The sequence below is a fragment of the Natrix helvetica genome (assembly GCF_964273705.1).
Source record: "Natrix helvetica genome assembly, chromosome: 4".
In the NCBI taxonomy this organism is placed as follows: Eukaryota; Metazoa; Chordata; class Lepidosauria; order Squamata; family Natricidae; genus Natrix; species Natrix helvetica.
In genome coordinates, this window is record NC_138550.1 from 16,455,744 (window position 1) to 16,468,611 (window position 12,868).

A 12,868-nucleotide genomic window follows, 5' to 3' on the forward strand; every position below is an offset into this window, starting at 1 on the left:
CATCAGCACATGTCGTACAGTGAACTTAATACAGGCTAGAAAACAAAGACCTGAAAATTTCTTTTAAAAACATCAAGAAAAAAAATTCCCAACACGATTCATTTGAATCATCATCCCTCCAGCTAGTGCTCTTAGACTCCTCTAAAACATTAAAAGTGACCCTCATACATTAAAAAGCTTTTAATCCCAGGATACTTTGTAACAGTATGTTGACGTTGGGTCTTTTTTTAAAAAAGGCAAGTTCATAAATTATCCAAAGAATTCTATATTTTTCCTGAAATGCTCCAAGTATCTCTATTGATACTTTGGTAACAGCCATCACTATCATGATAATTCCAAGTGGTGCAAGAGATACCCCCAAGATCACATGTGAAGGCAAATATATACAAGAATTTGAAGTCCAAGCTGTATTCTATACATATTTTACTACAGATGTAATCTTTTCTCCTAGTACCACCTAACGGAGTGAGCTCCTGATACTTGTCCCAGTTTCTGCCAACCTAGCATTTCGAAAGCATGTAAAAATGCAAGTAGAAAAATAGGGACCACTTTGGTGGGAAGGTAACAGCATTCCATGCGCCTTCGGCGTTGAGTCATGCCAGCCACATGACCACGGAGATGTCTTCGGACAGCGCTGGCTCTTTGGCTTAGAAACGGAGATGAGCACCGCCCCCAGAGCCGGAAAACAACTAGTACACATGTGCAGGGGAACCTTTGCCTTAATCTTTTCTCCATCCTTTGCACCTAATTTCACACCTAAACTGTCTAAGAATGCCTTAAAAATATTTACTGAACAAACTTGAAAGCATTGTCCTTCTTTGAATGTTTTTCTGCTCAATGGTTTGGATTAGAACCAAAGCATAGATTCTCTAGTAAAAAAAGTTGAAACACCTAGTTGCAACATTCTGAGCTCCAGACTCAGAATCGTGATCCAAATTGGCAGATTTCACTTTCGGAAGTGCCAAAATGGTAGCAAAATAAGCGATTTTCAGCAGCCAGGAAAGAAAATTATGACTCAAATAGTTGCTTTTTTTCATAGCATCAAAAGCACACCCACATTACAACTGATAGTCAGGACTGATCAGGTAGTGAGAAAGCATGCTTATTAGTATCTTACTTTGGACAAATCTTACTTCTCTTTTGTTTGCTAACGAAATATGGCTGAATGAACGATTGGAACATTTCTTCTGTTGGTTTGGAAAAAGCAAATCCATATAGATTTCTGTCTGAAGCAAAGTATAAGCAATTAACTTTTCTGAACAAACTCCCAAAGGAAACGCTAAGTTGACTGGAACTGCAGAGTGATTAGACATAGCATATTGCAGGGCTTTCCAAACCTAAGAGAAAATTGATTGAACTAGACTGAGCTACTGTATGCATTACCTTCCCTTCTCAATTTAAGAGACTGGGAAAAAAGACATACTCATAGTTCCCCACTATCTGAGATACCCATAATATGACCAGCTTTTTACTGTTTCAATGTATGAACCAGATTGACTGACTTGCAGGAGGATCATATTATTCTTGGAGTCGGATCCCATTGTCAAGAGAGCTTTTTCACTTATGACCACTACCATTATTTTTGGATTTGGAGCCCAGTTTTCAAACCCTCAGTTCTGTATGTTCCATGAAAATAAGATGGGATTAATGTTCCCTTTGGGCCTAAAAATTAATTCCCTTTTGCACAAGCCGTAGGAAAGTGTATTATGTTTCTCCAGTTCAGTTGTTCCAACAAAACAGTTGGAAATGTGATGAATGTTAGCATTCTGAGTAAACCGAATAGCAGAGCAAACAAGTTGGAATATGTAGTTATTTTTTCTCTATTTCAGTCACCTGAAAGTACATTATCAAAGTTTACAATTTCCAGGTGATGAAGTAAGTATATACCGTTAGTGTCTCAAACCTTAAGAAAAAATAATCAGTGGGAAAAGGAAAACACATCACATTTTCCAATAATGCAGCAACAATTTAAAAAAACAGATTTTCTATTCTAGATACAGTAATACAGCAACATCTGCTGGATCTCACCACTAAATCAGAAGGAAGAAAGCATCACAGTGCTGCATCACAAGTCTCACTTCTTTGGGGCAGGCAGGTCACATGACAATCCACACAGAAAAGGGGGGAGCTTGCATCATTATGGGTGATATGGTTATGTCACTGTGGGGCCTCCATGTTCCCCTCCCCACACCTGCTATAATTTTAGTAGATAGTCTTACATTCAGCAACACATTGTAAAATAAAATCTGTCTTCATCTTCAGATATCTCTTTGATTGTAAAATTTTGTACAAGGCACTAACACCTTAAAATGCTAATCCATTTTGTAATTGAGGAATGTTGTATATTTAACCTTGGAACAACCAAACTTTTTTATAGCAAACTTCTGATTCTTCTGAAATCAGCTAATTCCACAATTAATTAATTAATAATGAAATCTCCATTTAGGACCATGTAGATCCTGGCTTCTGCTAGTTTTGAAACAATAGGCAGAAATTCCTGTTTTAAAAAGAGAAGTGTCTCCTCTAATTGACTCCTGATGATTCTTGGTGGACATGAACCAGTTTCTTGACAGATGTCCTACTGCCTTGTTTTAATGTTAAGTTACTCAGTTTAGAACTTATATACCTTGTTCAAGGTAAGGCAATTAGTCTGAAAAGGTAGGCTAGAGAACCTGATAGAAGAATTTATTGTGTTTTTTTAGTGTACTAGAGAGAGGTGTCACTTCAAGATTAAGGGGTGCCCAATTATACCAACACCAATTATTTGTGGTATGGAAGATCTTAGTTTTCCTTGAATGTTTTTTTCATCTTCATTTGTCAGGTTAATTAGCAAAATTTAAATAATAAAGAACTGTAAACACAGTTTACTGTAAACACAAACGGTTTTAAGCTAATTAGGTTACCTCAGACTGCATTTAAATGAGGTAAAATAAAGCTTTCTGATATTACATTGTAATGCTTCTTATTACAAATTTTGAAAGACTAATATTCATCGGCAGGAGAACTATGCATATGTACACTGTCTCTCGGGCCCAGATTTCTTTTAGAATTTATGATGCAGTTAGATCATATTTTGGATTAAATCGTTGATTATAGATCAAGCCCATTCTCTGAAAAAAAGGGGTTCCCAACCGCTGGATTCAATATTCAGAATCAGGTCACATAAGTGGCAGGGGAGAATCCACATGCACCCAGCTCTACTTGTGTGACCACTGTTCTGAAATGTGTGTGCTTTCAGACAAAACCCTTCAATCTTAAATTGTTTTTAGGTATTTTTGATCCATAAAGTATTGCTTAATATTGTTAAATATCTGACCATTCTTTTTCAGGACTTGGGAAATACCGAGGAAAGAATAAAGTCTCTTATCAGCTCACTGAAACACTTGGTGTATGAATATGTCTGTCGTTGTTTATTTAAGGTAAGTTGCCGTTTTCCTTTGCACTGATTCACTGCGTTGAATGTGGAATTATATTTCCGGAGCAGCCATAAATTGGCTCACTTGAAAATATGAATCAGCGGATATACAAAGATGCCAAATATTGTTTTTTGTTAGTAAATGGTACTTTTCAAGTCATGTGAATTGTATATAGGATCCTTTTGTCCCGCTTGGCAGCACAAATTTTCTTGGTTTATGAACAGTCTTTTTGCTCACCATGGGACTTGCCTCATTACAGCACCGAGACAATAATAACTTCTGAAGCACTAAGTTCAAACTAAGAAGAAAATTTGTTTCAATGAGCTGATAAGAGACTGAAGCTTATCTGAAACAAAACAAAAAAAACGACATTCTTTCTGGGATCTCTTAACTGGTATCCTAATAAAACGTCCTTCTGAAATATATGGAATGTTTTATTCATAAGGTTATCAGTTTCTGGCCTATAATTGTTTTACATGCTGTGGAACATTGTATTCTTGCACCCACCATAGCCATTTCTGCCTTTTCCCAGAGATATTATAATTCTTTGTTCCTATTCTCTTCAAGTGGATGGCTCTAGCTGACATGCGTAGCATTTAGAAGAAAAGAATAGGCACAATTATATCCTCAAGTGGAAGGAAGATAGATATCTCAATTGGGCTGTTCAGTCTCATTCTATATATGCCCACTCATGTGATATGTGCATATTCATTATTGCGAGCCATTCCTGTATACATTGAATGTGCCTCCACTATTAGGGTAGTTACTCAAAAGAAAGCCTTCTGTTTCCCAGACTATGAAATTCACTCCCTTGGAAGTTTAATGTGTTATATTGGAAAATTACTGTTTCTATAATATTGGTTAAGCCAATATAATATGTTCTCAATCTTCTGACTGTATTTATGTATTTTGAAGCCAATCTAACTACAAAATACAAGTACAGGTAGAGGTGTGAAGTAATATTGACCACAATGACATTTTTACTATATTTTTTTTGAAAGTCATAGGTTACAAAATATGCCAATCAACTATTCAATTGTTATTTATATGGATATATTGTGAACTAGCATTAAAATCTGGACAACCCTGGTTCTACCCCTAGAGATCAGAAATTTTGGCATGAAATTATTCATAAATTTGCAAGCAAGTCCTCCCCCCCCCCCAATTAAGGTTGACCTTAGTTGTTGTGTGACTGTAAAATCATTAGGAATATTCTTAGTAACAAAACTCCTGGAAGAATGCAATGGCAACACATCATATTATTGTCAAGAAAATTGACAACATAAAATCACGAGAATTGAGTTCAACATCACTTACTTTTGACATTGCATCAAATAATGTAAATCAATGATGGCTATCCTTTTTCCCATCGCATGCCAAAATCAGGGGGAGCATAAGGGGGAGCTATAATGCTATGCGCGTGTGTGACCCTCCCCCTCCCCCCTGCTTTGGGCACATGATGGACCCGTTTTTTGCTCTTCCCAGGCTCCAGAGGCTTTCTAGGAGCCTGGGGACAGCAAAAACAGCCTCCCTAGCCTAGTCTAACCCTAACCCTAAACCTCCCCCTGAAGCCTCCAGGGCGTGAAAAACACCCTTACAGGCAAACTGGAAGTTCAGAACGGACTTCCGGTTTGCCCGTATGGCCGTTTTTTGTGCTCAGGAGGCTTCCCTGAAACCTCTAGAGGGCGAAAAACATCCCAACGCGCAAACTGGAACTTCTGGTTTGCATGTTGGATTGGACGGTGAAAAACAGCTTTAAAAGAAGGTTGAAGTCAACTGGCCAGCGCACTCATGCGTGCTGGAGCTGACAGTGCAACACCTCACATGCCCTACCAAATGGCTCTGCAGGCCACCTGTGGCACTCGTGCCATAGGTTTGCCATCACGGATATAAGTGCATTTTTCCCAAGTATTTTATATGATTTCCACGTCATATAAAATTCATCAACAGTTTTTTTCAAAACAAAAACACACAAATTAGATAGGAGGTTTTATTGATCATTCCCATCGTTAGAGAACATTCAATATTCATTATTTTAAAACCTTTGAAAGTAAATTGTTTCCAATCCTTGAAAGTTCCACTATCCTAAACAATGAAATATACTCACCCTATATTACACATCTTCAGTGTCATCATATTAAACTTGCACGTATGATTACATATATGGAAGGAGACAAATCATTTTAAATCTCAGAATACCATTTGCTTTTATTACAGTGGAACTTTAGATCACGAGCATTAAGTGTGTGACTATTTGAGCTAGATATCACAGATGATTTTAAAATGGTGGTGGTTAGTTCAGAAAGTGAATTTATTGGAAAAACTATAAACTAATAGTTATGGATTTATGTAGTTGCTTGGTTCAGAAATGAGCTAGTTCAATTACCTTTCACTTCAGCTGAAATATAGCATTGCTTCCTATATTGACAATGTAGCCATTCAGTATTATAAAAAGATTTCCAAACCAAAGTTATATTACCTTTGACTGTTGAACAATCAATTCAATTTTGCATCATTTCTATTGCTTAAAGGAATCATTGTATATTACATTAAAAATGAGGATGCCCAAGATTACTTTTTTGGAGAATGGTGGAATAAGAATAAGAATGTAGGATTCTATTTTAAAAGATCAGAGATAAAAAATGCAGTCACAGAAATCACGGGAGTGAAAAATATTGAAATAAAATATCACATTGCCTTCAACCAAGATACTCCGGTTTAGAATTTTCCTTAGCAAAAGCTGAGGATATGTAACCAGCTGCATGGTTTCTTTATCTGTTTCTATAAAAAAAAATACTTTCTAGGGTATTATTTTCCAAGGAGAACATTGCATAAGATGTTATTAATGCTTTGTCTTCTGATTACAGGCTGATCAGCTAATGTTTGCATTACATTTTGTGAAAGGAATGCATCCTGAACTTTTTCAAAACAATGTAAGTCACATAGTAATGCTTACCCTTTAATTTTAATTGGCCATTATTTCTGATGGTTTTTACAATATTAGCCCTTAACTTAATGACCGTTCATCCAGCGGAAATTTAAAGTTACCATGGCGCTGAAGGACTTTGGGCCCGTGCCTGAAGTTACAGCCATTGCAGCATCCCCCCAGACACATGATTAAATTCAAACACCTTGCCCACACTTAAGACACAGGGGCACTGCAGCTAATCTCACCTGATTATTTCCTCCCCCCCCCCGCCATCTATATGCCCTCTGGCCCCCTCACACCTGTGCTCTGCTACCCCAGCTGACACTCACCACCATTTTCTTGCTCCCACTGCTGCCAAGGCATGACCAACATGACTGCTGAGTTGTATGGGGCTGGCTTTGTCCTACGAAAAAGGGGAGGGGGAACAGTGGTGGGTTCTGGATCCCGTTGCAACCGGTACAGTGCAACGCGGCTGGGTGTCTACCACATGCACACCTGCAGCACACGTGCAGAGCGCGCATTCATACTTACTGCCCATGATGCTCCGCAACATTCAGCTTTTCGGTGGAGCATCGTGCAGGCGCCGTACGCTCCGTGTGCATGCGCATAAGCCCCAATCGGCTCAAATACAGGTAAAGAGGGCGGGTGGGGCCTCCGGAGCACCATACCGGAACGGTATCTGGTGCTCCCAGCAGTCACCGGTACGTCCGTACCGGGCGTACCAGTTGTATCCCACCACTGGGAGGGAAGCACGAAGCAGCCCGTCCTTGAGCTCGAGTACATCAAAAGGCCTCTTCACTGCACTCTTGCAGTGGATCACATGGAGCAAGCTTTGAGCTGCAGGGAAAAAAAGTGGAAAGCAGCCTTTTATTCCCCTTAAAGCCAGTTGCATGGGATCCAGGAATAGAACAAAAAGGGGCATTTTAAATCTCTCTGACTCCAGAAGGGGAAGCTGTGCTTTGTTTTTGGTCATCCCCATATGCCCCAAGAGTATGGCAATATATATATTGCCATATATATATATATATATATCTCACTCTGGCCCCTTTAAGCTGCTTTGTGCTTTTAAAAAAATGCTGCACAGTGCAAGCCTCATATGGTCCAGCAGCCAGACCAGGCACACTTTGTCAACCTTAGGAATAAGACGGTGTCAGTGAATTGGCATTGTGGAGGGACACCAAAAGGGAGGGTGGGGAGAAGAGAAGCAGGTGGGGGAAATTGAAGGCAATCCTTTACCTTACTAGATGTTGGGGGCTGGGAGAGTCCAAGCCCAGAGTAGCTTGGATTGGGGATGATTGCTTGGCTAACAACTGGTAAAATTTGCTTAATAGCAGCAATATGGATTGCTGGGACTGTGGTTGCTAAGCAATGCAGTCATCTGATGTTTTGCTTTATGACCAATTGCTTAGCAACTAAAATTCTGATCCCTATTGTGGTCATAAGTCAAGTGATGTCATTCAGGTTTTTTTGTTTGCTTTCAAATGTAAAACTGTAGTTACACAGACTCTGTCAACCTCAGTGAGACTGTTAACAGCTTAAGGCATTTTGTGGAGATGCTGCATAGATGTCCTTTTCAGTATGATCTGAGAGTTAATATAAGGCGAGAACTAGAATTTACTAAAATTTACTGTTTATTATAGTTATTTTTAATGTTGTTGCCAATGTAATGTTTTACTGTAATTAGTACTAATTGAAGAAGAGATTGGGAATAGAAAAAATGTACATGGGCACTTGCCATCATTGTACCACTCAGATGTATATGATTGATAGATGGATGGATGGATAGATGGATAGATATAGATGTGTGTATATCTTTCAGACTGAAGTCTAATATTTATTTGTTTAATTTATTTTAAAAACATTATTTGACTAACTATCTTACTCCTATGACTCTGAGCATAAAACCTCAATACTATAAGACACATTTATGCAATGCAGCCAAGGTCCTCAAAAAGATTTTAATCCAACAACCACAATACAATCAGTCAGGCTCATCTTGAATCCTATCTGAATGCCTGAGGGAATAGTCAAGTTTTTTAAGCTTTGGAGAACAGCAACTGGGTTGGGGCTATCTTAATCTCTAACAACACGTTATTAAATGCAATAAATGTTTTGTTGAGAAGGGGCAATTTGGAATGGAACAAAAGTAGGAAAGGAAATTAAAATTGGCACTTCTAATTCCAAGTACGCCCATTTAGTCATGTCCCCATTTTCTCTTTGAAAACGTCAACCTTGACTGCAGTTTGAGTATTTCCATTATGCTTTAGCATTTTAAAAATTGTATTGTTCTTACAGGAATGGGACACATTTACCGGTGTGATTATTGGAGATATGTTAAGAAAATCAGTAAGTGTCACTTAACACCTTTTTCTTCTGAGCAAAAGTACTATCTAACATTATCTTTCTGACAATGACAAAAAGTTTGGTCTGCCATAGATTATTCTCTGCCATAATAAGATCATAACTCTGTTCTCTTCAACATAAACTTTTATATTTAATAAAATAATCAATGTTTGAATATTAACTGTTATTGGTAAGAGTTCTTTCAATGATAACAATCTCTTTATGCTATCAGGAGAAGTTATATCAGACATTTCATAATTTTGTTATTAGTGATAAATGTTTACTTCAGGGAAGTTTTTTTTGGGAAAAACAACAACACATTGGGAAAAATTTTTTCCAGATTGTTTTTCTCTGCAGTTTGCAGCCAGAACTGGCTAACTTTCAGCTCGATCTTTCTTTTCCTGACTTCTCACCATCCCTCTCCATCATCCCTAAACCAGATTTGGTCCTGCAAAAGAAACAGTCACAAACCCTGAATATTTTCATGGTGAATGCTAACGAGAGTCTTGACATTTAAAATTTAATTCATGGGGGTAGGCAGAGGGATGAGATGGGTCTAGTCTAAGAGAAGCAGATTTTTTTAAAAAAGAAGAATGATGAATCATGTATTCATTAGTATTATCACTGTCTTAGAAATCAGAGTTTTGGCCTTAATGTTTATTGACAAATCTTAAGGCTCACAGATATATTTGGCAAAGATCTGAACAGAATGTGACAGCCTCTTTTGTGACAACTGGGAGAACTGAAAAATGCCTGCTGAATGACTGACCAAGTCATTTGTGATTGCCCTGGGGATAATGGTTGTCACAACCAAATAATATTTTGTTTCTCTTCCTTACATACATGCCCTGTAACATTTGCAATAAAATTTATTTTTGTATCATTCAGGATTCCACCAAAAGCATCAGAGATCAGATTCCCCCTTGGATAGAACAGGAAAGAAGCTGGGCAGTGGCAACTCTAAAGGTACACTTCTAACTGATTATTTTTTTTCTGCAGAAAAATAATTTACCTCTAAGAAAACCTGAGTTTTACTTCCAAACATCTGTACCCTGAAATCATAGTCATGTATTATTTTTCCCTTCCATAGTAGCATCTTTGTTTTCAAGTTAATGATGCAGAAATTGATCGTTTGGGAGGGTCAGTAATATATGTTAATGTGTGATGTGTAATTAGCTAATTTTAAAAATGCCTCTGTTAATAGTATTTCTCCTTCTTCCCTACCTCTCAAATTATGTGAATTAAAATATTATTTAAAAAGTAACTTTGGGCTATGCTTATAATCTTCATGTCATGCTTCACTATGGTCATTTCCAAATAATTGTAGTTGAATTTTGAAAACCTTGTCTATTTTTTTAAAAAATCATATTAGGTTCCTTTTTTAATCTTCATTTTGCCATGCTTAGCTAGATTCAAAAACCAAAAGCAACACTTTAAGCTGAACCCCTAAAGAAGTAAAGTAGCTGATGTATTGTGTTGTCTCTAAAAGGTCTTTAAAATCCTAAATCTGTTCTTTATTGTTGATGTTTCAGAATGACCTTTAAAGAACTATGTGTGGACCAAATAATATAATTAGAAATATGTTTGAAAATAACATATTTGATAGACCTATAATTCTAGTATTCTATGTTCTGTTCTGCTTATTTAGAAAAAAATTATGTCCCAAATACACATATATTATGTTTCAATGAATCTAGACTATTATTAATAAATATGTTCATAATTCCATTCATTTTAATATCTAATTATAATAGAACCAAAGGTATCAAAAATACCCTGAAAATTAGCACTATCAGGGGGGAAAAATCACACTCCTTCAACACTTCAAAACTCCTTCATAATAAATGGGGAACTCATCAAATTTGCAGATGACACCAAGCTGGCAGGAATAGCCAACACTGCAGAAGACAGGCTTAAGATACAGAAGGATCTTGACAAACTCAAGAACATTGGGCACTATCTAATAAAATGAACTTCAATGGTGAAAAGAGTAAGGTTCTACATTTAGGCAACAAAAATGGAATGCACGGGTACAGTATAGGTGGTACCGTGCTCAATAGTAGTAACTGTGAGAGGGATCTTGGAGTTCTAGTGGACAACCATTTAAATATGAGCCAGCAGTGTGCAGCAGCTGCCAATAAAGCCAACACAGTTCTAGGCTGCATCAACAGAGGGATAGAATCAAGATCACCTGAAGTGTTAATACCACTTTATAATGCCTTGGTAAGGCCACACTTGGAATACTGCATTCAGTTCTGGTCGCCACGATGTAAAAAAGATGTGGAGACTCTAGAAAGAGTGCAGAGAAGAGCAACAAAGATGATTAGGGGACTGGAGACTAAAACATATGAAGAACGGTTGCAGGAACTGGGTATGTCTAGCTTAAGAGAAAGAAGGACTAGGGGAGACATGATAGCAGTGTTCCAATATCTCAGGGGTTGCCACAAAGAAGAGGGAGTCAAGCTATTCTCCAAGGCACCTGAGGGTAGAACAAGAAGCAATGGGTGGAAACTGATCAAGGAGAGAAGCAACTTAGAACTGAGGAGAAATTTCCTGACAGTTAGAACAATTAATCAGTGGAACAGCTTGCCTCCAGAAGTTGTGAATGCCCCAACACTGGAAGTCTTCAAGAAGATGCTGGATAGCCATTTGTCTGAAACGGTATAGGGTTTCCTGCCTAGGCAGGGGGTTGGACTAGAAGACCTCCAAGGTACCTTCCAACTCTGGTATTGTATTGTATTGTACTGGCAGGGGAAGCTGTTGTATCTAAACAAGGTGCAACACCCCCCCCACACACCCATTCACTTATACTGATGGTGTTACCTAGTTGGGCAGTGAAATGTCTGCAAGCAAACAAGCTCAGAGAGCACCAAGAGCTCCATAATTTAGCCTGAACTACATATATTGTCTTCTTTTGATATATAAATATTATTATTATATTACATATTATATAATATGTAAGCTCTTTTGAGATTAGATGTAAGGAAAGGGTTTAAATATAACATTCAGCTTTATGAAAATAGGCTAGTTTGATTTATCCAGGCTCCCACTGAGGTTTTGATTGGAATTCTACTTTAATACAAGAAACCCCACTTCTACACATATGGTTTTCCAATTGTTATATTGTCTCAACACACCAGGTACATTTATTAAGCCACACGACAACCATTCCTTGAAAATTAATGAAAGCAACTATTCCAGTGTGGTTTTACAGAATTGCAATGAATGGCATGGTTTGAGAATTAAAATTATATGACAGTTAATTAATTTTTTCAATTCAGCATAAAAAAATAGATGTTTCCCCTCTTACATGTAAACCTGTTGATTTATTTTATAGATCTCTCTCCCAACTTTGTATCAAACGGTTTGCTTTCAAGATGAAGCACTGTGGCAGCCTTTCTCACGGAGCTCAGTGTGTGAACAAGAATTTCCATCTATTATAGCAAATAGAATGTCTCTATTTCAGCAGGTATTTTTCGACCTACAATTTTAGACAAGTATAAATCATATGCAAATCTTTGGGGGTGGAGTGGTTGGAGAGGACAGGAGACAGAATATTTCTCCATCCTTTTTCTCTTACACTGCTGGATTTCATGTTTATTCAAAGCATGCTTTTGCAGCTTTTATGGCGTAATAAATCTTATAAAACACCAAAGAAAATGTGACTTAATTTGTTAAATGTGAACCTACTGGAGCTGTAGATTCAAATCTTTCATTTTGTTGAGCCAAGGCAAGCAGTTTTAGATGCTTTCCCCCCATTATGAAGGATCCATAAGTCACCAATTGAATGTACAAGCCTTCCATATTAACATCTCTTATTCAGTCACTGTTATTCTCAGTTAAAAAACATTGATTGAGCCAGAGCTGAAAATGTGAATATTTTAAGTATCCATCTTAATAATGTGAAGACTGAAAACATCAGCTGATTTTTTTACAAGAAGTTCTGATCTCTGCAGTGATGTCAAGAGAGTTGTAAAGTTGACTCTGTAAATTGCTGACGTTGAATTGGATTCTAGATTTTAATTACAGATAAGATTGCCTTCTTGTCACTTTCTTAACCACCTGGCTTAATATACCTGCAAGAACAGATGAATAGAACAGGTCCAAAGAAACATGAAGTGGTCCATTTGTTTACAGTAGACCTGAGGTGAATAGCCTTCCTATAACCAGAAGCTTCACC

The 12,868-nt window shown here is 37.5% G+C and overlaps 1 protein-coding gene across 1 annotated transcript in view; it reads left to right on the top strand.

The window, feature by feature from the left end:
• DYNC2H1 (dynein cytoplasmic 2 heavy chain 1) overlaps window positions 1–12,868 on the top strand; it is a 163,805-nt gene that overhangs the window by 96,060 nt on the left and 54,877 nt on the right. Inside the window, exons 70-74 of the mRNA XM_081950886.1 lie at window positions 3,330–3,419; window positions 6,284–6,349; window positions 8,641–8,691; window positions 9,577–9,654; window positions 12,026–12,157. Of these exons, the coding sequence (XP_081807012.1) occupies window positions 3,330–3,419; window positions 6,284–6,349; window positions 8,641–8,691; window positions 9,577–9,654; window positions 12,026–12,157 (417 nt within the window). The remainder of the gene's footprint in view (window positions 1–3,329; window positions 3,420–6,283; window positions 6,350–8,640; window positions 8,692–9,576; window positions 9,655–12,025; window positions 12,158–12,868) is intronic.